Consider the following 25,557-nt stretch of genomic DNA (forward strand, 5'->3'; position numbering starts at 1 on the left):
ATTTTTTATTAATATAAATTCTGAGGGCGCCGTTCTGAAAATAGATAATATGAGTTTTGGGTGGCATGATTATATTTGTCTGGATTTTTTTTTCTTTAGTATATTTCCTATTATTTTTTTATTTTTTCATAGGTCTGTTGAACGTTGGATTCCATTTGCTTTAGTACTCAACAGTGAAGAGAGTGTTCTCTCTAGGTCCGCTATTCAGGAGTATTGTAGGTGGAGCTCTGGGGTAACCAGAGCTGTCAAATCCAGGCAGGATGTTGTCTCAGATCCCCAACCTCCTTGTCACTGTCTCTTGTGCCGCAGGGGCATGGCTTGTCACAGCACCTTCTGGTAAGCGGCTCATCTAGATAATTGGTCAGCTTCTCTTCTGGGTTAGTGTGTAATCTTCCCTCCTGTCGACTTTAGTTAGCAGCTGCAAAGGTGATGCTGTTTCCCATCTCTTTCCCTGATTTCGCCCTTTCGGGAGTCAGAGAAAGTGAAGATGTTCGTGTGCTTCTCTGTCCTTCAGTGTGGTTTTGAATGCAGTCACATCATGGGGGACCACATCTGGGTTATTCAGTCACTCTCCCGTTTCTGGCATCTAGAGGGCTTCTTATTTTTCTCTGATACAAAGTGTGATGTGCCGCATTCCAAAGCGTTACACACTCCAGAGGAGTGGTCAGAGCCTGGGCGCTGGCGTGTAGTTTAGATTTGCATCTCAGCTCTGCTGCTTACTGTGTGGGCCTGGGCGAACGGCCTCACTTCCCTTACCTCAGTTTGTCTCGTTGTAGAACTGAAGTACTACTCTGCCGGTCCTAAGGGTTAAATGAAACGTTCGTGTAAATCCCTTAGCAAAGCACTTGGTGCTTTATAAGCTCTCAGTGGGACCCGAGATGCTTCAGGATCATTGCTTGCTTTGATGAATTCCCAGAAGTAGAATTACTGTTTTATAGCATAGGAATATTTCCAAAGTTTTGATCTGTATTACGCAGTTGCCCACACGAAAGGTGCCAATTGACTCAGGCGCCGAGTTTGAGAATTTTGCTTTTCTGGAACCCTTGTGTTGGCCTTTATATTTTGTATGCTTCATGTAACGTTTAAGGCAAGTCCCTTTGCCTCTGAGGGTTTCTGACAGTTGAAGAGAACTCTGTGGGGGAAAAGGAGAATGAGTTGGCCTGGGGAAAATAAAAAGATTATTGTCTTGCTTTGGCCACATAAACTTTTATATTTATACCTTGTTTTGAGAATTTGGCCCTCTCCATCATTTTGGTCCATAAGTAAATATTTTAGTTTTCTCTTACCTATGATTTATAGTTTCCAAAGTACCTCCTATAAATTATTTTCCATTTGATTCTTATGATAAATTTCTCCAGAAAGTAAGTTGATATATACATTGAAGAGACAGATCCAGAGATATTGTAATTTAGCTAGAGTAAACAAAGCCGATGAAAGGTGAAATAGAGACACATGGTACTCTTCTGAGTCGTGGTATATTGTTCTTTATCTTGTGCTGATGCGACCTCCCTTGCGTTTCCCACAGTCCTTCAATTCTAGTCATTAATAAAATTTTATTGTTAAGGAGACCACTAGGATTAATTCTGGTTCAGAATAGAATATCATCATAATTCTTTGTTAAAAATTAGAACCTAGAAATGTCTAGAGGGGGGTGTGTGTGTGTGCGTGTGCACGCATACATGCTTCGGTTTTCTCTCTACAGTGAAAGAATATAAAATTGGAACGCCACCAACATTTGATTTGTTTGCCGTTCTCATGGAAACTAGGTTGACGTTTGGTTTTGCATATATATCTCTTCATAGTGTAAATTTATATTAATCAGATGTCTTAAAAACCTCAATTAGGTTATTCTTGGTAAGGCCAGTTTGATTGAAACTAACCATTTCTTAAATTTTATTCATTCAAATTTTTAAATTATTTAGTGATTTAGAATTGAGTTCCTATTCTCATTCTTTTCTGTAATAAAATACTTTCCTTCCAAGTCTCTGAACTCAAGAGGGCTGTATTGCTTCGTTCTCCCTCTATCCATAGCATGAGCACAAGTAGATTTTAAATGGACAAGGTACTGTGATTAGATGTGAATATTGAGTACTTAATGCCCAAGTTGATTTAAGCTTTCAAAGGTACTTTCTTAAATCATCGATAAAAAGGTTAAATTCTTAGTTTAGAGTTTCTTCCAAGGCCCGTGTATGTGTGTGTGTGTGTGTGTGCGCGCGCACATGCGTGTGTACATGTGCCTGTGTTTTAAGTACTCTTAATCATTTAACTTGGATATTTTGAACTCTACTCATTGGTATGCTGTTAAGATTCATAAATAAGGATTTGTTATTGTTTATGGGATTTTATTTGATAAATACAGATTTCATGGTCTCATTCATCCATTATCAAATATTTCTGCCCAAGAAATAAGGAGTAGAACATTCATACATTCACAGTTGCCGTAGGGTTCAAGTGACTTTTGGGAAGCAAGGAAGGTGGGATTCTTTTGTGATAATCGCTATTTTAGATTTTAAAAGGTTTTCCAAACATTTCTTATTAAGACTTTCAAATACTTTCTTATTTGTAAAAAACAAAACAAAACACAAAGGCAGTGAGATTGAATAGATAAGGGCAAACTGCTTAAAATAATTTTTTATGTCTCAGAATTTTTAGGTTTTTATTTTTTTTAAATGACTGAATTTAAGGAAGTTATTTTAGGACAGAATGCTTGCCTGAATCAGTAAAATCAGTAAATTAGTTGTTTTCTTTTAATATGTTTTCTTTAGGTGTTTTATGGATTAATTCTTCATTGATTACATACAACAGCAATATAGTTATGGCGACCTTCCAGACTTTGAGAAACAGTCATATGAAGACTAGAGCATCTGTCAGAAAAGTAAGTTCACAGTATTAGATTCCTTTTAGTGATAGTTTTAATAAAAATGTGGATCATTTTTTTAAATCTTGTTAAGCAGCTGTATGATATGAATGTTTTTAAATGAAACTCAATATTGTAATTATTAATATTGAAATCTTGCAAAGATTGGCATATATGAAAATAGTGATATGAAGTCATGAAGTCAATCAACCTTATTTCCCAAAGATCACAATGCCTCCCCATTTCTCCTCAGAAGATAGTTTTCTATCTTCTATCTTCTCAAGATCTTCCATCTTTTAATAATATAAGCATCAGGTATAAATTTTCTTATGTACCTTTACCTTTGCCCCAAAATATTACCATTTACTCATTTATTCATTCAGAAAATATCAATTTGAGTGTTTATTGTATGCTAGGCCTTGTCCCAGGTACTGTATAATTAGTAGTGAACAAATAAAATATGATTCCTGATCATCTTTCTAGTCTGAGGAAGAACCCTCTCTCTTCCTCTTAAGACAATTTGGTTACACTTCCATTTCTTGACCTCTTTTTTCCTAACATTTTATTATGAAAAATTTCAAGCATACGGAAGAGTTAAAACCATAGCACACCTAAACATAAACTTGCATACCAGCCACCCATATTCAGAAGTTATTAATACAGCAACCCTTGAACAACGTGGGGATTTGGGGTGCCAACCCCCTATGCAGTCGAATATCCATGTGTAAGTTTTGGCTCCCCAAAAACTTTTCCACTAATAGCCTACAGTTGACCAGAAGCCTTACCAATAACTTAAACTGCCAATTGACACACATTGTTTATGTTATATGTATTATATTCTGAATTCTTAACAATAAATTCTTGAGAAAAGGAAATGTTATTAAGAAAATCATAAGGAAGAGAAAATACATTTACAGCAGCGAACCGTGTTCATTGAAAAAACCCACATGTAAGTGCACCCATGGAGTTCAAACCCGGTCGTTCAGAGGTCAACTGGACTTCGTTTTATTTGCTTTGTGTGTGTGTGTGTGCACGCACGGGCACGTGTTTACTTTCTGGCAGAACTACTTGAAAGTTACAGTCTTTTTTTTTTTTTTTTTAAGATTTTATTTATTTATTTGACAGAGAGAGACAGCCAGTGAGAGAGGGAACACAGGCAGGGGGAGTGGGAGAGGAAGAAGCAGGCTCCCAGCAGAGCAGGGAGCCCGATGCGGGGCTCGATCCCAGAACGCCAGGATCACACCCTGAGCCAAAGGCAGACTCTTAACGACTGAGCCACCCAGGCGCCCCGAAAGTTACAGTCTTAATGTCTCTTCACTCCTGAATCATGCTTCTCCTAGGGATTATTGTATCCTCCCACGAAACAATAATGTAGTTATCACATAACAATAATATGGTTATCATATTCAAGAAAATTAAGTATAATTCCCTAATGTCCAATACGCAGACGTTCTCAGACTTCCTTTATTACCCTTAAAATGTCTTTTTCAGTCTTCCCCACCCCTAGCCACACTTCCATTTTGGATTCAGTCTGGACTTCTAGGCCTTGAGTTGCATTTGATGCTTATGACTTACTTACATTACTTTTGGTCTGAGAGTTTCTCCTCTTTCATTTATTTATTTATTTATTTATTTATTTATTCATTCATTCATTCATTCATTCATTCATTCAAGACTGAATTCTTGAACAGGCTAGGCCAGTTTCTTGTACAACGTCCCACATACTGGATCTGTGGTATTTAGCTTATTCCTCTCTCTTCTACATTTCATAGACTCTAGAAGTTAGCTGTCAAAGCTTGATTAGAATTGATTAGAATTCTTGCCAATTGGAATTGGCAAGAATACCTTGTAGAATTGATTAGAATTCTTGCCAATTGGAATTGGCAAGAATACCCTGTAGGATGACCTGAGAACAGAATTTCAGGTTTTCCTGTGATCAGTGGTGCAAGAATTGATCAGTTGATGAAGGTAGTAATGCTTCCAGAACTGTTCCATTTTAAAAGTATGTTTTCCATTTTCTGTTATCGAATAATCTATGAGATGATACTTGCCTGTGTGCAAATATCTTGTTTTTTTCCAACCACTTTTTATCTAATATTCTTGGCATCCTTGATGACCCTTTCTTGAATCTGTTATTTCCTAAAAGCTGTAAAATGATGATTTTCCTAATGTTATCTTCCTTTTACACTTATTAGCTAGAATTCTTAAAGAAAAGCCTTCTCTCATTAATCTTAAATGAACTACAGTATCTCCTATCAAGGCTGGGTAAATAAATGCCTTTGAATTACCAATTTTCAGATTAATAATTTGATGGAATAGGCATGTGAGTTTATTTCCATTCATTTATTCATTTGTATTGCTCTGGATTCATTGATTTTAAAAATTCTATGTTTTATAATCTTTTATTTATAATCATTTATTCATTTACTCATTTAAGTTGCTCAAGGGGTCTCAGACATGGTCCCCTCTAAACTGGTGCCTGTATCCTTTTATATTAGGCTCTTAATTCTTTGACTGCTTCCCTGCTTTCTGGTATAATAGATTAACCCGGTTTTACCTTCTACTTTCCCTTCCTCAGACTTGGAATTGGCTATTTCTCGAAAGAACCCCTTCTGGTATTTAGAAACCAAGTACTCTGGGTACTAGGAGTACTCATTGCTCCTTCAGTGTCATGAATTATATCAATAGTTTAGGTTCAGATTTCATGTTTTACCTTTTTTTTTAGTTGTTTGTATCTCAGCCTATAAACCTCTACTCATTAATGAAAACAGAATCATTTAAAATTTAGAATATTTTTAAGCCCATAGAAAAGTTGAGAAAAGAAGCCAGTACAATGAACACTATACATATCCTTCACTTGGGTTCACCCTCTGTTAACATTTTGCCATACCCATTCTGTCTGTGCGTATATACAAATATACCTGTGCACGTGCACACACAGGCACGCACCCACACACTTCCCTTTTGAAACGATGTGAGAGTCGGCTGCCTACATCTCTTAAGAACATCAGCATCATTACCGCCCCTCAGAAAATTATTAATTCAGTAACATCATCTAACATGCAGTCCATATACAAATTTCCCTAATTGTCTCAAATATCTGTGTTACTTTTACCTTGCTCTTCATCTAGGATCCAATCAAGATTCACACTTTATTTGGGTATTGTGTCTCTTTGATCTCCCCCCAGTATCACCAGATATCTCCAGTATAAAGACCTGTATCCTTTATAATTGGTACAGTTAATAAGTAATCTATCTATAGGGTGATGCTGGAAGAGAGTGTGAGTATCCTGTTGCCCAGTAGCTTTTAACCCAGTGATAGGATACATTGATAATCTTTCCCTAATTCAGTAATTACATTGGGATTGACAAATGGCATTTGTAAATCTTGTCATTCTGTCCATATTTGTCACCCAGCATTCTTATGTAAGGAAGTGTTCTCCCCCCCACCCCCATCCTTTTATCTGTCTCTTTTAATGGATTCAGAGATTTAAAAAAAAAATCCAGTTGTTACAATCTATTACCATTTTTATTCTTTGATGCCTAAATTTGGCCAGTGGGAATTCCTTCAGGTTGGCCTCTATTTCCTTTTTTTTTTAAATTTTAATTCCAGTATAGTTAACATACAGTGTGATACTAGTTTCAGCCATACAATACAGTGATTCAACACTTCTATATATTACTCAGTGTTCATCACAGTAAATGTGCTCTTAATCCCCTTTGCCTGTTGCTGCTGTGTTCTTTTGAAATGACCCATTTAGTCCCTGAGCACTTCGTTGCTTTCTGTCACAGTTAAGATGTTCCACCCACACGTCATGTTTGCAATGCCTCCAGCCTAGAACCAGCCATTTTCCCAAGAGCTCTAGTTCTTTTAATTGGCAAAATGGTATTTAGAAACCAAAATCTGGGTGCATTACTACTGAGAGTCATTGCTTCTGTGATGTTTCAGTGGAGAAATGTAGTAGGACATGTGTTTAAAGAATCATGAGTTCATATTGATAATTCATATTCAAATTAATATTATATTTTTTTCTTTACTGCTTTGGTTTCATACATATCTCGTCTTTTAAACCAAATATTTCCAATAACTTCTTATTAAATTAGCAAACATTTGTTGAGTTCATATAGTATGTGAGGTACTGAAATCTGAGGAAACAAGTTGAGTCAAGTATAGTCTCTGACCTCAATAATTTGGTTTAATGGTAGGAAAGACATATATATATGAAAACAGGAGGTAATATGTTGTGATACGGATTAAATGATCTCAGTGTGTAGATAATACAGTAGAAACTTTGATTTGAATAAGGGGTGGGAAAATCTTCACAGGTCTTGGGCTGGGTAGGATTTCTACAGGAAAGGTTAGGGAGTAAGGACATTTCTAAGAAGAGGAGATCAGTAAATCAGTGAAAGGAGAATAAGGTAGAATGAAATTAATGTTCTCTTTATATCTGACTGTAATACCCATTATTATCTTTAGGTAACTTTTTCCTCTCCCTGTTCCTTTGTGTTTGTGACCTCTCCCCTACCAAATCCTGAAAACTTTCCCTCATTTTATCATATAGCTGCCTTAGAACCCCTGAAAAGCCTTAGCTTGGGTTATTATTTCTTTTTTCCATTTCCACCTTTGTTATGAGTGTAATCACTTTAGTCAGCACGCCTTAACTGTAGCGTCCACGTCATCTTACTCCTTCTGTAGTTGTTGCCAGTGACTTGGAAATCAGGTATGCAGTGTGTTGGGTTTTAGTGTGGGGTAAGAGTGAGTGAGCCCAGAGTGAGGGCCTCATGAGCTCCAGTAGGTCGAATGCCTGGGTTGTGGTGTGTGTGTGTTTTGAGCATGTGGAACTCTTGATTAAGCCCTCTATTGGTTCTTCCTCTCAGCTCAGCTGAGGTCTGTATATATCCACAGGTGCCAAATGAATATTAATCGGAGAGCTAGTGACTCTACATTTAAAAATAGAACATCTCCAGGATCTTTTACCTTGTCTTAGAATTGAATAAATTAAGAATATCTTTTATTTTCAGAGCTTCAGTGAAGATGTGTTCCAGTCTGTCAAGTCCTTATTGCAGAGTGAGAAGGAACTATGCAGTGTATCAGCAGAGGATTGTTTAAAGCAGGATGAACATGTCAATTTGACTGAGGTTTGTCATAATACTTTCTATATCTCTTCCTGTATTTTCATGCTTCTTTGTAAAGCTGCATCATCTATTTGTAAATTGCCAAAATCTCTACATATTAATACATGCGTGAGAAATAACTGTTTTAAATACTGGCTCACATAATTGTCTTAGTGTATTATAGGGAGCACATTTAATTCAGTGCATGGGCATTGTTGATCACGGTCACTGCACATACAGCACTGTATTAGGTGATTCCTGCTATATTCAATAATTCGTACTTTAATACTTAAATTTTCTACTCTGAAACATGAAATATATACTGTTTTCTTTATTCAGTTTTTGGTTATTATTCATTTTCTTGCTTATTTAAATTCAGTATTTTGATACAAAAGGAAAAAGTAGTGATAAATTTACTTTGAAATTAATGTATTTACTTCTCAAGGTACACTACTTGCTCGCCTATTTCTGTGCTACATCAGTGCTTCCAGTCTTTGTTTGGGCTTATTACCATGAAAAGAAGTAATTTTTTTCCTGCAGTGTAGCCATAGTCCACCAACACATTCATGTCCCCAAATAAGAGAAGTAAGGTATTAGGCTGTTCAAGCTCAAAAGTGGTAAGTATGTTAGTTAAAAAAAAATTTTTTTTGAAACCAAGGATCTAATAAAAAAAAATCTTGATTATTATTATTTTTGGGAAGGATTTTCTTTCATCTTCCTTGAGAAACTATATTTGAAGTAGTTCCAGAGGATGGTGAGCAGCCCGTTTAGGCCTACAGCATTCTCCGGCTTGAGCCTTTTTCTTTTGTGTCAGCTAATTTCTGTGGCTCTTGACTATTATCTTCTCTGTTATCCCTTCTGCTTTGCTTTAGTAAAGCTGAGCCTCTCTTAATCTCCTCAGTTGTTGCCAAGTGTGACAGGTCTCCTGTGTCCTTCTGCCCTCAAACAGTTTTCCAGCCGCTCTCTCTCCAGCTGCTGACGTAGTGCCTTTCCGAGCCCACATTCTTTGGTGAGGCCTTCCTCGATCAATGGGAAATATAAAACTACTGGCATCTTCAAAACCCCGTGTCAGCTTATTTTCTCTTTTGTATTCAGAAAAAGGAAGCTTGAAAGAATAGAAGGAATTTCTGCCTCACTTGAGGGTGTGCATATCACAAAGTATTTTTTCGAAGAAAGGAAGGAAGCTCGTTTCTGAGCGTCTTTGTTACTGAGTGTCTGTGATGTGTGAGGCACTTTCTTCCATGTTTTCCGATTAACCTTCTCACCTGAGGAAGAGGAGTTGTGTTGCTCTGAGTTTTATAGATGAGGAGACTGGCTCCTAGAACACAACAGTTTATCTAGAAACCTGGAAATTAACTGTAGCACTTTTGGGAAGTGATAACCATAGTTAGAATAACGATCCTGGGGTAACGTAATATTCTGACTTGTTTGTGAGTCATCAGAAAGAGATCAAAAGTATACTGAGTGTTGCTTTATATTTTAACTATGCTGCTTTCCCTTAATTCTTGAGAATTGATTTTCCATATTGCTATCATTTAAGTACTTCATATTTTTAGTCACAGTACTTGCTTAGTCGACAGTTTACCATTCTGTCTTCAAATGGAAATTTTTTCTTCGTATGATGTTAAAGACAAAGGGAATATAAATTTTAAAAATAATATTTTTGGGGGGTTATAAAAGTGATACATGATCCTTATAGAAAATTAAGAAATACTGCAAGCATCAAAAAGAAAATGCCTATCAGGGATGCCTGGGTAGCTCAGTCGGTTAAGCATCTGCGTTCAGCTCAGGTCATGATCTCAGGGTCCCACCATCGAGTTCCGCATCGGGCTCCATGTTCAGTGGGGAGTCTGCTTGTCCCTTTGCCTGCTGCTCCCCCTGCTTTTGCATGCTCTCTGTCTCTCTCCCCCACCCCCAACAAATAAATAAATAAAACCTTAAGACAAAAAAAAAGAGAGAAAATGCTTATCATTAATCTTATGAATTAGGGGGAAGAAATGTGAAAACGGGCATCTGGGTGGCTCAGTCATTAAGTGTCTGCCTTCGGCTCAGGGCGTGATCCCAGGGTCCTGGGATCAAGCCCTGCATTGGGCTCCTTGCTCCGCTGGGAGCCTGCTTCTCCCTCTCCCACTCCCCCTGCTTGTGTTCCCTCTCTTGCTGGCTGTCTCTCTCTCTGTCAAATAAATAAATAAAATCTTTAAAAAAAAATGTGAAAACAGTAGAAAAAAATAAGATCACTTATAATTCCATCATCTAGAATTAATCACTGCTTATAGCTTGGTGTATTGCATTCCAGTACTATTTTTCACGCATATATTTTTAAAAATAAGGTTGAAATTGTATGCATACCTTGTATCATTTTTTCTGTAACTGGTCCTTTTTACTTAATAATGTGACATTTTTTCATGCCATTAGATATTCTCTAGAAATTTAATTTATATAAACTTCTGCAGAGAAATCACTATATAAAGATGTTGAAGGAAATAAGTGGTAATATCACAGGAAGTCAATAGTGAGTCTTGGGGACCTAGCCCGGGAAGACCTTTCTGAGAGGGTGACATATAAGTTGGATCTTGAAGAATGGGGAGGAGCGAGGCACGTAAGCATCCAAGGACTAGAGACCCAGGTTCAGGGGGCGTTACTGCATAGCTCTCAGGCAAGAACATACTGGTCATGTTCTAGACCCAAAAAGGGGGCCCATGTATATGAATAAAAGTGAGGGAAGGTTGAAAGCACCAGCTAACCCAGAGCCTGGGGACCTCGGTTAGGACTTGGCAGTGGGAAGTGTGGGAAGGTTTTGACAAGGGAATGACATGATTATTACTGAGACCAGGTGGGACAGGACCGTAGTGCAGATGAGAAGTGGCAGCAGGGGGAATGGAGAGGGGTAGATGTATGGGAGATATGTTCGTGGAGTAGAGTTGACTAAACTTGCTAATGAAGTGGATGTGGGGAAGGTTGAAGAGCTGCATCATGGAACCAAATCTTTGGTGAAAAATCTTCGTGATGATCTTTGAAAAAACGAATCATTTTGTCCAAGACAGTCAGCATTTTAAAAATGTATTTATTTTTAATTGAGGTGTAATCGACATGTAACCTATTGGTTTCAAGCGTACTACATAATTGCTTCAACATTTGTATATAACAGTCAGCATTTTAATGTTTTATGTGCTCTTTTTCTGTATCTCAGCTCTCTCAGTCTAATTGTGATAAGACTTAAAAAAAACTCAAATTAATGGAGCTTTATTCCTTTTTTATTCAGGTCACATTTCTAGGTTTTAATGAAGAAACAGATGCCGCTCATATACAGGTATGGTCAATTTATTGAACTGGGAAAGACCATGGGAGATTATTTGGAACAAAATTTGAGACCATGAAATTTGCCTTATTTGCCCACAGTTTACACTAAACTCTTCTGTTACCATTCCCATTTAAAGCTAAAAGATGACATTCTGAGATCAACTCTTGAGTGTGCTTTGGACACTTTCACTTTTAGCATTTTCAGAGAATTCTTGTTACAGAAAGTAGTTTTAGGTTAGGAGACCACAGAATAATTTATCTGAGAAGGTTGCCAACCGCAGGCCAACTTTCCCTCTATGCTGTGCATAATGTAGAAAATGAGACTTGTTTTTAATTTGGATGGTCTTTCTAATCTGACTTAATCAGATTATTTTATTTCTAATTGAGATAGAGTTCAATTTAAAAGGTGAAATTTGTAAAAAGTAATGATTAACCAGTGCAAAAATTTTAGCCTGATCTAGGAAGGTGTTTACAGAGAGACTGGTTATTGAGATTAGGATCAGCAAAGGAGAGCTTCACAGTTACCTCAAGAGGGTTGAAGCTTGTGTAGATGTGGTAGGCATCCTTTTTTTTTTTTTCTTTTTCTTTTTGACCTTGTGCTGCTGCTTAATATTGGTGATTGCCATGTGTTTCCTTTCGTGGCAGTGAAGTGTCTCCCCAAAAGAAAAAGTAATACTGTTTACTTCTTTATGAATAATGCCTATCAGGCGATAATGAAAACTGCTGTGTGTCTTGATTGTGCCCTTGCCTGAAGGAAGCCGTTTAGATAGAAGGCACACGAGAAGACATACTCCTGAGGCTGCAAAGAGGAATGTTCCAGAGTATCTCTCTCTCAGTCTACTTCCTCTTAGAGTTACTGATAAAGTCATGTTTATAAAGGAAAGTACTCTAGGAGGGGTCAAAGATGTTATTTCTTTCACTTGATAAAGTATTTACATAAAAAGGGCAAGTGAGAAAAAAATAAAATCTGTTTTCCTTAACATTAATCTTCATAAAATTTTCAGTCAGAGTCTAATAGAATACCTTGAAGTGGAAAGGCAGAGAAATAGATTTGTGTTTTATAAATATAAAACTTAAGCTCCAAGAAGCACATTCTATTGGAAAGAATCCCTGTATGTGGGAAATAGTCCATGATTAACCTGAAGATTGCAGGTTGACATTTGCAACTAAAAATTATTAAAAGCCTAATTTTCACGGATGGGTGAGGTACCATGTAAAAATGTTTCAGAGCTTGATGTCAGTGCTTTAAAAGGCTACAGAAGTAGCAGGTATTAAAATATTTTAGCACATTTTATTTTTGAGTTAAAAAAATCGTATATGATAAACTACATATGTTAACTATTTTGAACTGGGAAATGTATTAATGGTAGACCTTATGGTTTTTGGATAAGGCCCACATTATAGGAATCTTAACAAAAGTGTTACTTACTGTATTACTCTTTTTAAATTAGGATTTAGCTGCAGTTTCTTTGGAACTTCCAGATCTTCTGAATTCACTGCACTTCTGCAGTCTAAATGAAAACGAAATTATTTGTATGAAGGATATAAGTAAATCATCAGATATAAACAGTGGTCCTCTAAATCAGGTAACTTTTATCTATCATTTCGAATGTTTTTCAGGGCAAATTTTACAATGACATTTGATGGAAAGTCTTAAAGTTTTACATGCTTGGATGAAGTTTCTTTCTTTTTTTTTTTTTAATGCTATCTCAAGGAAATATGGTTTGTAGGAAACATAACTCAGGATGCTTTGAAGTCACTGAAGGATAGAATAATTTTGACCATAGCTTTAAATTGGATTTTTCATGCGTGAAGTTCCCTAAATGATATACAAGTACATATTTATTTTTTTCCTGAAAAATTCTTTCTTGAATTTCTTCTACCTTTATGTAAACTGTAGGAGCTTTCCCCCCTTTATGGCCAATTCCAAATTTATATAAATACTGTGTCAGTGTTTTAGAGAACATACTCTAACTTGTTTTCTGTTAAAAAAAAAATTCATTATAAAGTTGACATCTGAAAGATGTTTTCTTTATTTATAAATACAAATGTTACCATTTCAGACAGGTAGTTAGTTTTATAACATTCAGCCTTTAGTTCTTTAGTAAGTATTATTTTGTTGATAATGCATCAAAGAAAAATGCTTTGCATGTTTTACCTCCTAAAAATTGAATCAGTAGGTTTAAAGTTTAGATTACTTATTCCAAGTACAAAAGTCTACTGTGTTCATTATGAGGTCTGTAGGTGAAGGTAGAACTGCTTCCCTCATTTCCTTCGTTACGCTCTTCATTTATATTTACTTTGATTTATATGCTAGGATTACGAGAAGTGATTAGCTATTATATTTAATTTCCAGCGTTTTTCACTGAGTCATTTGTCAATATTTGTATTTTTTTAAAGATAATATGTATGGGAAAAAGCCTGATGATTTATATTTTGAATCAGAGCTGTAAACTTTATTGTTAAATTGTATTGTAATACTAGGGAAATTTAGGTAAAAGGAGGGGAAGATTCTTTTGTGAAAGGAGGGAAGGTGGTATGCTGCTGGAAGCTACTGGAAAATGGGATACAGAAATAGAATAGAACCTGGTTCCTGCCCTCCGGCAGTTCACAGTGTCATTGGTGAGCCAGGTTAATGAACAAGGAAATTCATGGGGCTGTATAATAATATAGGAACACGTAATTGCCAGAGAGATGGATAGTCAGTTCTGTAACATTTCAGGAGATAGAATAGGTGGAATTTGAGTAACGATGAGAGAAAGATTGGGAGAAAAAGAGATTGGGAAGTGAGAAATGTTGTAGAGAAAGAATGAAGAATTAACAGTATGAAATCAGGCAGCCTCTAGGGATGCCTGCATTTCTTTTTTTCCCTGAGATTGTGTTATTTCTAAGCTTCACTTCCAGATAATATGCTTTGTATGTATAATATGTTTTGAAAGTAAAATTATTTTTATTATCTTTCACCCCCAAGAGTCAGCATTCTGGAATGCTCTGTGTCATGAGAGTGTCGCCTACATTACCAAGACTCAGAATTGATTTTATCTTTAGTCTCCTAAGTAAATATGCTACTGGTATAAGATATACCCTGGACACATACTTGGATCAGAAACGCCAACTTGAGACCGCTGAGGAAGATGATGATGACACCAACCAGTCCGTGTCTTCCATAGAGGACGACTTTGTCACTGCTTTTGAGCACTTAGAGGAAGAAGAGACCTCAAAGCCATATAATGATGGTTTGTTCTTTACTAGACTTTTTCTTGAAAAAGGAAATTAAAGTTTAATAGTTTTTAAAGTTTTCAGGCTGAGTTCAATTAAATTCATTTTGAAATTTGATGCGATTTAAAAATTTTAACCTTTTTTTTGATTGTGCAAGGAATTCATTTTCTTGTGCTTTTTAAGTTCATTGTTGTCTGGTTCTTAGTTTTGCTATTTCTATTCTTATTTTGGTAGTTCTGTTCAAGTACTGTTTACCTCATTACATTAAGTGTTTGGACCATGCCTGGGTTCAAATTCGAGAAGAGTTAGCTGGTAGAAGGACCGTATTAGTGTTTCTAACACATGTGACAAGAAGCTAAGCATTTCATTGACCAGTATTCCCAGATGTGAGGTAAAATGAAATTATTTTAGTAAAAGGTATATTTGCTCTCAAGAGTGATTTGGGACGAATCTGGTAAACCACATAGTCTAGTGACAAGGAAATATTTCATGCTTCAAGTCTACTTCTTCCCATTGATAATAAATTAATTTTTGAAGATTCTGTTCAAGAATAATTTGATCATTTTGTTCTTTTCCTATAGGAATAAATATTCCTGCACTGAAGAGCCAGTGTGATGCTGCGTCACAGACTTCTTCTGGTCACCATTTAGAAACCCATGATTTAAGGATTCTGGTTAGCTCTGGGAGGCAGAAGTCACTGGCTAACCCTTCAGCGTCCTTACTAAATATGCTGGGACATAAAGAACTACCTTCTGTGAAAACTTCAGTCACCACCTTAATTTCTGAGCCTTGGATGCAGAAGAGTTTCTACAGGTCATCTAATGCTTCAGATAAAGGTAGTGATGCTCAGAAGATGGTTTTTTCTTCTTCTCCAGCCTACTCCTCGGAATCTGAATGCTCCAGTCCAAGTCCTGTTATTTTCTTGGATGAGGAGGGTTATCAGAAAAGTTTAAAAGCAAAACTTGAGTTACCTAAAATTCCTGTGATGAAAGATGATATAGAGGATTCAGACTCAGAAGTAAGTGAATTTTTTGACAGTTTTGATCAGTTTGACGAACTAGAACAAACTTTAGAGACTTCTTGTCCATTTCCAAAAGATCCTGTCCTAGGAAAGCCATCACAAAAGAAAGGACACAAACATGAAAAATCGTGTTCTGTAACCACTACTATGAATCCTCAAAAATTCAAGTTTGATTGTCCAGCTCTCCCAGCCAACGTTAGAAAGCCGACTCCTCGTAAACCAGAATCCCCTTACGGTAACCTGTGTGGTGCTCCGGATTCACCCCGCCCGGTGAAGGCGTCAGGGGAAGACAGCGGTGTGTTTAGCCCTATTCGATCTTCTGCCTTCAGTCCTCTTGGTGGCTGTACTCCAGCTGAATGTTTTTGCCAAACAGATCCTGGTGGAGACAGGATCCATGAAAATCATGATTCTGTTTATTACACCTATGAGGATTATGCCCACAGCATTTCATGTGAGGTACTGGGCTCTGTTCTTCATACCCAACACACAAATGGAACGTCAAACATGCATAGTATTAAAAAGGGAGAAAATAAAACGACAGCTCTTAAGAGTGAAAGCCTTGATCAAAAAAGTAAATCTAAAAATAAATCCTTGATGATTAAAGATAGCATTCAGAAATTTGCATCAGATCTTGTGGAAAAAAGTTTTGGCAGTGCATTTAAAGACTTACAGAAAGGAGTCTCTTCATGTACCAACGCATTGTGTCACTTAGCCGTCAAATTGACATCCTCCGTTTTTCAGATGGCATTTAATGAACTGAGAAGGCAGTGTGCGTTTTCACTGAGAGAACGCGCCATTAGCGGTCTGGCTAATTTTTTGGTGAGTGAAGCTTTAGCAAATGCTTTGCAGGATTTACAGTATGTTAAGAAGCAGATATTCACAAACACAGTGGCGAGGTTTGCTGCGGATCTTGCCGAAGAGCTTGTTTTTGAAGGCATCATGGAAGTGTGTCAGTTTTCCTATCCTCCAACCCCCGTATCTCCACAGTCTTGGTCGCTGGACTGTGAGGACCGAGTAGTCAAGTCCTATGCACAAGACCTGTCTGAGTCTGTAATCCAGGAAGCGTTCATTGAGCTTTCGCAGGTCAATGTGACCTTCACAACCAAGGCAGCGGTTAGTGTTTCTACAGATAACCTGAAGTGTGCGAGCACAGAAAATGCAGTGCCATTGACACAGACCTCCACGTGTTCCCCTGCTTTTCACAGTCAGACAGTTACGGCGCCAAGACCCGTTCAGGACTATAAAAAGGAATACACAGTACAGCAGGCCTTGTTTTGTACTTCTGGAGTTGTTACTTCTATACCAGTGCCCTTGGCAGGAAGTGCCCTTCTCCCATATCATATTTCATCTAACATATACCAGGCAAAGTCTCATCGGTCATCTGATGACAGTAATTCGAATGGTGATTCTACCCAGACACGTGTTACCACAAAAAACAAAGAGGAAGTAGCATGTCTCAGAAATATTTGTTTACCCTCAGACCACAATCCAGGTAACCAGAAAGATTTGAAACCAACTAATGATGATACTGAAATGCAAAGGTCTTCAAAATTAACGAGCGATCCTGTGATTATTAGCAACTTTTCTGCCACAATGGTGCATACGATTGTAAATGAAACGTTAGAGTCAATGACATCCTTCAAAGGTACAAAAACAGTTGATGAACACACAGGCTGTGTAACTACAACAGTAAAGGGAAAACCCCTTCCTTTCCCCTCCGATCAAGCAACACTGCAACAGAGTGAAGCTAGCAATAAGGACATGTTTGCTGATCAGTTATCTAAATCTATTATTAAACATTCCATAGATAAAAGCAAATCAACGATCCCAAATGTAGATAAAAATGCTGAACCCAAGGAAGGCTTGCCTGTTTCCAGGGCAGAGTCACAGTTGACCTCCGAAAAGTTCCCCGAATTTCTTGATGCTCAAGATCACTTAACCCACTGTTCACTTGCAGCAGGAAAGGATTGTGTTCCAGAATGTAAAGGTTCGTCAGCTCACGGCTCTTCCTTAGAGACACTACCACCTTGTCCAACGACTGCGTGTCAGAAACCTGATTTGAAGGAAGTTACTAAAGACAAATCTGTGAAAAAGCATAATGTGAATAATACAGCACTTGAGCCCTTGTCTTTAGGGCAAGAACACCCTTTTCCTCATTCACATACTTTCTCATCCACAGCGCTTCCATGTGTAGATGGTGTGCATGTGGAAGAGAAACAGAAAATTAGAGACGGAAATGTAATACCAGATACTCCTCCCTCCACTCCCCTTGTGCCATCCCAGGCTAGTTCTGAATGGGATATCAAGAAGCTGACCAAAAAACTCAAGGGGGAATTAGCTAAAGAATTCGCACCTGCTACACCCCCCTCTACACCTCACAACTCATCTGTGGGTAGTTTGTCTGAAAATGAACAAAATACGATAGAAAAGGAAGAGTTCATGTTGAAACTCATGCGATCTCTTTCAGAAGAAGTTGAAAGTAGTGAGGAGGAAGAGCATCCAGGAGTGGATGGGAAGCCCGAGCACTCAGGGAAGAAAGTTCAGTTTGCAGAATCGCTAGCTACGCACATCATCTCTCTCGCAACAGAAATGGCAGCTTCCCACCTAGATAATAAAGTCACTCAAGAACCCAAGGTGAAAAGCCCTTGCTTAAATGTACAAAGTCAAAGAAGTGTGTCACCTACTGTTCTAAATCACTCAGAGGAAAATTTACAAACCTTGCACAGTTTTGCAGGTGATCTGGCAGCGGAAGTCATCACGGAAGCTGAGAAAATAGCCAAAGTTAGAAGTTGTGTGCTTTTCAGGCAAAGGAGGAATAGTTGTTATGTTGGTGGTGGCCGAGATGATAGATCAGAAGAGAAGTTGGATATAGAGGCTGTGGCACGCTCAAGAGAAGTAGATCCCTTCATCCTTCCGCTACCACCAAGTTCTTGTATGTCTGGTCTGACCTACAAGTATCCCAGCTGTGAAAGCGTGACAGACGAGTATGCGGGTCACATCATCCAAGTGCTAAAACAGGAAGGTGGCAATAGTGAGTTAATAATGGACCAGTATGCCAATAGACTCGCTTATCGATCTGTTAAATCAGGATTACAAGAAGCCGCTAAGACTGCCAAAATGAAGTGCAGCTCAAAAATGTTCCCCGTGCAAAGCTCACAGGTGAAAACCAAGAACGAACTGTTCACATTCTTAAATAAAGGGCACCACCAAGAAGTAGATAGAGAACGACAAAGTAAAAGAAACGGAGGTTACCTCTGTAAAAATCAAACTTGTGAATGGACGCGGGATACGTATAAAAATGAGTGCTCTGAACTGTACAGTTTTTCAGCCTCTCTTGCTCACAGCATAACAAGAGATGTTAGAAAAGAGCTGACAGCATCTGCAGTTGGCTTGCCAAAATCCTTAACGGATTCTTGCCTTTATGAAAAGTCTGGACGTGATGAAGATACCAAGTCTCACATCGAGCCAGAATTGCTTCAGTCTCTTCAGCCTTCCTCACAAAATCACAAATGTTACCACAGTACGGGCAGCTTACCTGGGTGTGGTTATGGAGAGAATGTCGTTCAAGCTCTAGAGCAGTATGCTAAGAAAGTAGTGGGTGACACTTTAGAGCTAAGTTTAGGATCCGCAGCTTACCATGCGTCTGAGTCCGTGAAAGCAGCCGAGAGGGTCACTTACGCAGAAAAGTTGTCACCTCTTGTAAGTCAAGCTTGCAGATACTGTGACCGTAGAGAACTGCATGATTGCACTGGAAATTCATCTCTACACGTTTCCAGACAGGATTCACTTGCTAGTAGTAAGCCAGTTTCTAATTCAAAACTTAGCAATGTCTATCAGGAATCTAGAATTTTTCATCTTGATGTCCCACAAATTCATGTTGGTCTCGATAAAAAGACAGTGCTTGCTGAGAAGATAGTTGCGGAAGCTATTGAAAAAGCAGAGAGAGAGCTGAGCAATACCAGCTTGGTGGGTGATAGTGGAATCGGACAAGATGGCGTTAGCTTTGCTGAGAGCCTTACCACAGAAATAATGACGTCAGCAATGACGAATGTTGGCCGTGCAGTTAGCAGGTGAGTTCCAGATTCCTTTTGAGTCTTATAATAAAAAGAAAAGTTAAATTCGATCCTATGTATCTTTGGTCCTGTTAAGAAAGGTGTGATTATTTTTAACGCTAAGTTAACAAAAAGTCTTCCCGTACTACATTTGTATGGGGTTTCATATCCCGTACATTACTCTCCATCTCTGTTGTCTCGTTATCCCCCCAACAGCCCTTTGGGGGAAGGTGTTAACCATTTCCTGAACTAGAAGAGGAGGCTTAGGGAGGATAGTCCTCGTGCCCCCGTTCACAGAGCTATGAAGTGAGTAAAGCTGGGTTGGAGTAACAGCTGGAGAGTTTTAGACGGCAAGTGGAGAGCATTACTGTGATCATCAGCTACTCTGAGATTAAATTTTTTTTTACAGTGTTTTCTTCTTTCTCTTCACAAAGGTAAGTTATCTTATAAAGAGCATAGTTTAACCAAAATGCTGTGAGGAAGAAAGCCTTAGAAAATCTCCAAAGATATCCATTACTGCCATCATTTCTCTTGAGGGGTCCCTGTCCAAGGGGACAGTTCTTTCTGATGGTCTCACAATGTCCTGTTCTTCAATAGCTGTGCCTTGTGCTCAGTGATTCTAACACCTTAGTTAAAATTTTCACTTTTAACCTTTTTTTTTCTCCCTGGAAAGCATCAAGACCAACTTATGTTACTAATTTGTAGGATTTTGTGAGTCCCACTGGACAGAGAAGGTTCCTAGGGTTGAGGTGGAATTTAATGGAGTCACAGGATTCCTCAGATTTTTTTAGTAGCTTTTGTCAAAGCCATGGCAAGGACCATCTCTCTTCTTAGCCATCTTACAACAGGGAGATGCCGTTTGGCCAGGACCCTGGAGTCCAGTTGTTTCATGGCGTCCTCTCCTGATGTGTCTGGTGAACCAAGGGAGCTCTCTGTTTGCTGTAATCAGGCAACCTCATTCCTCCAAGAGCAGGGGTTGGCGAACTATAACCCGCCGGCCAAATCTGCCCACTGCTTGGTTTTGTTTGTTTGTTTGTTTGTTTATTGTCTGTGAGCTAAGAATGGTTTTTACATTTCCTCAGTGGTTGATAAATCAAAAGAATACTATTTTGTGACATGTGAAAATTATATGAAGTTCAAATTTTAATGTTCATAAATAAAGTTATACTGGAGCACAGCTGTGCTCATCCATTTATGTATTGTCGGGGGCTGGTTTTATGCGTAATGGCAGAGTTGAGTACTTGAAGTAGAGACATGGCCAACAGTGCCCAAGTGTTTGCTATGTGGCCCTGTACAGTAAAAATGTGCAAACCTGCATATCTTTGTTTATGAATGCCTGTCAGTTCTTAATATGATGACAGACATATAATAAGTGGTTAATAAATACATGAATGAATAAGTGCTAGGCCTTTCTACAGCTGAAGCAACCGTCCTCAAACAAAATTGGCCTCAGGCTATTTTAACGGTTTCTCCCTGTGCCTCCCCCTACCCCCAGGCCCTGGGAGGAAGAGAGACTCTCCCCTAGATTAGAGCCTCTCAGATATCCCTCCCAGGGCCTGATACATACTTTTGCTATTGATAGCTCAGTATTTTCCCTTCTTACTCCCTTGGGTGAGTAGGTAGGCCCCTGGAGTTACTCATTCAAGCTAGTGCTGTCCTAGTCCAGCTTTTTATCAAGGCCACTAGAATATTAGTTTGTATTTCCTTTTCCTTTTCTCTTCTTAATAATTGTGTAGGGTGCTTTGTTGATTATTAAAAGCTGGCTCTAGTTTGTACAACGTCCTGTTTCCCATTTTCTATTTCTGAAGTTAAAATGGTTTGTCTGTCAGGCTTTAGAGGGATTCGTTCAGGTGGATTGTTTTTAAAGGTATCATTTGGCGTCCCCTTTCTTGTAAATGTTTGATTCATGAAAATAACCATAAATATTTCACAAAGCTGTAAGGTACAGAAGGGTGGTGGGGGGGTGGCATATGAGTGTCAAATGGGGAATTAAATGGTAGTGCATTTTTAGCAGAGCAAACATCTAAACTATATTCTGAGCTATTATTTCTGAGCCAGAATAACCCAGCAGTCATTAAAACTCTTCTCTGGACCTCATCTAGTGGGTCATTTCAGCCAAAAAACCATTAGATTATGGCACGTTCCAGAAAAGAGTTAAAAATTTAAAAAAGAACAAAGTAGAGCTGTCTTATGGCTCAAAGCTATAATGTGCCTGTCCAGTATAATTCTGGTTGCTATATCTTAAATAAAAAATGAGGATAGCCCCAAAGGGGGGTGAGGCAGTTCAGGACTTATTCTGGGCACTGAGGATCCAGAAATAAGTAAAACAGTCAGAAATATGTGTTCTCTGGAGCTTAGGTTACAGCAGAATAAGACAAGTAAAATAGCCAAGCGTGTCACATGGTGATAAGTGCTTTGGAGGGAAACTGAAGCAAGGAAGGGAGGTGGGGCTGGGGATTGGAGGGGGGTGGCCTCAGGTGGGGATGGTGTGCAGTTTTGAATAGGTAGAGGGGGAAGCAACACTGATAAAATAACGTTTGAGCAAAGAGCCAAAGGTGAAGAGGGAATAAGTCACATGGGAATTGGGGCAGAGGGTGCATGTTGGGGAAGCAGCACAGAGGCAGGCGTGGCTGAAGTGAGTGGGCTGGGAAGAGTAATAGGTGGGACACGATGGAGACTAGGAGAGGGTATGTTATAAAGATCTGGCCTCTCATTCTGATTGGTGAGGAGCCACTAGAAGGTTTGGATCAGAAGACTAACATTTTTCCTCTTCATCTTTAAAAATGTCATTTTCAACTGCTATGTTGAGAGTAAAATATAGAGGGGGAAGTTACAGTAATTGAACAGTGACCGGCCTTTCTTGTGAAGATGGAATAGAAATATAAATGTCTCTTCTTCATTGAGAAAAATAATGAGAAGTGTTATGATCCATGCTCGAAATCTTAAAGAGATTTGGCTGGTTTGACTCTAGGCTTGATTGACAGTACTAGAATTCCTCGAACCACTTTTTTGGTTCTTAAAGCCAGAAAGAGCTTCCTCTCAGTACAAATAAAAGTACTGTCTTACAAAGTAGGTGATAAACTTAGGAATTTGTGCTTCTCTGTAGTGGTCCCAGTTGAAAGTGCGAATTGCTTTAAAGAGAATTTAGATAAATATAGCACTTGGGATGGATACGTAACAGGTACAGCTCAGTTAACTTTGAAAGTAGTGTGCTCTCCTTCAAAGTCTCTTTATTAGCGGACACAAAGCGTTGGATGGGCCACTGGTGTGGCTGTCAATATTGATTCTGGTTTTTTTCATCTTTATTATCAAATTGATAGTCTTAGAATTCAGAATCTGATGATTTCAGATTGATTTTTTTTCCCTTCCTGCCCTCCCTCCATTCCTTCCTTCCTTTTTTTCAGTCCAAAAGAAATAGAAGATTTTCAGTCAACTGAGTCTTTCGTCAGCCAGCAGATGAATCTCAGTATTGGCGATGACAGTACTGGTAGCTGGTCCAATTTAAGTTTTGAAGATGAACACCAGGATGAAAGCAGCAGTTTTCATCACCTAAGTGAAAGGTAACTAAAATTGTGCATGTGGTTGCATAGTTTAGGTCCTCGGACCTCAGAAGTAAATTTATACTAGGTGTTTAAAAATTATGAATTTGAATGTATTTTTATTATCCATAATGCGGTCCTAATGGTTTTTCACATTTATTAGGTATAGAAATTAGCCAAGCTCGGTTTCTTCGGTTGTGCCAATCGTCAATATGAAAAATATTGCATACATTTTATACCCTTAGGATTTTCCTAGACTTTTGTATTTCTCACTTTTTAAAAAGGGTACCTTATTTCTTTAGAGGCTGAGAAAAAAGACAATGATCTGTAAAAGGTATCTAAATGACCCTGTGATTTTCTTATTATTAGTGAAAGTAGTATCTTTTTTTGGAAAGGATTCCTCACTTACCCTGCTATTCAGGAACAGAGTGACCTTGGAGCATTTATACTTGAATGACTGAAAATACGTAAACTCCTTATAAAAATGGTTTTGTACAACAGAAGGCATTTACATCATATATAACTTGTCGTAGTTTATTTTGTTTATAATAACAGCCTTTGGCATATTTTATTAATTCTGATACATTTGTTTCTTCTTAACTCTCTAAAGGTATTCCTGACTAAACTATAAAATGCCATAAATTTTTATCCACATTAATTGATAATTGGAAATAATCCATCCAGGGCTGAGTCTAGGGAGAGGAAAGGGTTCTTAGATTCAGGCTGTGGAAAGGACCCCAGTTGAACAGAACCCTTGGAATTGACTTACTAAGAAGTGGAGGTGAGAAGACTGTGGGAGGAGGGGACGAAGGGGAGGAAATGGCTTTTCCACCTGTTGGAACACATCATCTCAGAGCATTTTGTCTGTTGTTTGGATTAACCAGTAAGTATTAATATTTTTAAAAACATCTATTTTACCGTAGTTTCTTAAAATGGTATGTAAACCTCTAATACATTTTAAAATCTGGGTCCAAAAAGGCAGTCTTTAAAACTGGTAGTGGGAGGTAGGGGGAATATCACAAACATCATTTGGCCCTCTCCATAACTCTACCTGGAAGAGAATGTTAACACTTAAATTCTTCTCTCATCTTAGAGAAACACAGGCTTCTAGAATTTCAGTGAGGGTTGACGTTGCTGCATAGGAAATCCTGGTGTTAAAATGGTTGAACTAGGGTTCATGGCCCGTGGCGTTAAGGGCCCTGTAGCCAGTTGAACAGTTCTGTGCAGAACGTTGTCTGATTGGATGGCTCTGTCCTTGTTTCTGTCCTCTTTAGCATTTTACTAGTGATAGAGAATAAGTAGAACCCCCCATCCTGCCCGCCCCCATCTGCGGTTTTGCTTTCCGTGGTGTTCCATGGTCAGTCGAGGTGCAGAAGCAGATGGCCCTCCTTCTGATGTGTTGTCAGAAGGTCACTTGTGCCTAACACTATGTCACTGTGCCTGTGTCATTCCCCCCACTTCATCTCCTCATGTAAGCATTTTATCATCTCACATCATCATAAGGATGGTAAGTAGATAGAAGAAGATACTTTGAGAGAGACAGACCACATTCACATAACTTTTATTATAGTATATTGTTATAATTTTATTATTAGTTTTTGTTGTTAACCTCTGACTGTGCCTGATTTATAAATTAAACTTCATCATAGGTATGTATGTAAAGAGAAAAATGTAGTATTTGTAGGATTTGGTACTATCCATGGTTTCTGGCATCCACTGCGGGCCTTGGAATGCATTGTCTGCAGATAAGAAGGGACTGCTATGCTCATTATTTGTGAATGACTTAAAACAAAGACGAAAATATCCTCTCATTAACAGAACCAAGTTTCAAAAAGACCGAATCAGGCGGAGACTAAAAGAATTATGTTTAACATGGGTAAACGCATTTGGTTCAGAAAATGAACTGAATTCAGGATGGGGAATAACTTCGCTTCACAGCATTTTGTCAGAAAAGCACCTGTAGTTTTAATTGAGCAAGTCTTAATAAGAACGATTATGCTCTGTGGTTATTAAGGTTCAAGCACAAAGAAAGAGTAGGGCTCCAAGGTGGGTAGTATGCTAGTTGAACATACAGTTTCTAGAGAGATTAAGACTCCCTAGGTCATTGGAGGTCTCAGGAATCTCGGATGATTTTAATGCTGGTGGTTCAGGGACCACACTTGAGATACGTGGCTGCACATGTGTCGTCTTTGAGGACAGCTGCTACAGGAACGGTAATTTTCTGATACAGAGATCAGATAGGAGATAAATGACTTGAGTGGTTTGGACACTTCATGTGCTTTTACTCCCAAGTAGGAAGTTTAGTAGAGGGCAGCAGTTAAAAAAGAAATCATAATTTCCGAGTTTCACAGGTGTTCATGAGGAGTGTCTTATTATTTGATCTGAAAGAGACCTGGTCTGTGTACGTGCATCTCTTAAGTATTTCAAGCAGTCTGTGAATTTCTTCAAAGTTAT

At 38.3% G+C, this 25,557-nt stretch overlaps 1 protein-coding gene across 5 annotated transcripts in view; it reads left to right on the forward strand.

Annotated features, from left to right (window-relative positions):
- AKAP11 (A-kinase anchoring protein 11) overlaps positions 1–25,557 on the forward strand; it is a 48,197-nt gene that overhangs the window by 9,915 nt on the left and 12,725 nt on the right. For all 5 annotated transcript variants that reach the window (XM_045810942.2, XM_045810944.2, XM_045810943.2 and 2 more), the window contains exons 2-8: positions 2,766–2,875; positions 7,880–7,996; positions 11,235–11,282; positions 12,724–12,858; positions 14,244–14,508; positions 15,073–19,582; positions 22,969–23,124. In XM_045810942.2, the coding sequence (XP_045666898.2) occupies positions 2,766–2,875; positions 7,880–7,996; positions 11,235–11,282; positions 12,724–12,858; positions 14,244–14,508; positions 15,073–19,582; positions 22,969–23,124 (5,341 nt within the window). The remainder of the gene's footprint in view (positions 1–2,765; positions 2,876–7,879; positions 7,997–11,234; positions 11,283–12,723; positions 12,859–14,243; positions 14,509–15,072; positions 19,583–22,968; positions 23,125–25,557) is intronic.

This window comes from Ursus americanus, chromosome 10 (assembly GCF_024610735.1).
Source record: "Ursus americanus isolate L20-20 chromosome 10, mUrsAme1.1.p, whole genome shotgun sequence".
NCBI classification, from domain to species: domain Eukaryota; kingdom Metazoa; phylum Chordata; class Mammalia; order Carnivora; family Ursidae; genus Ursus; species Ursus americanus.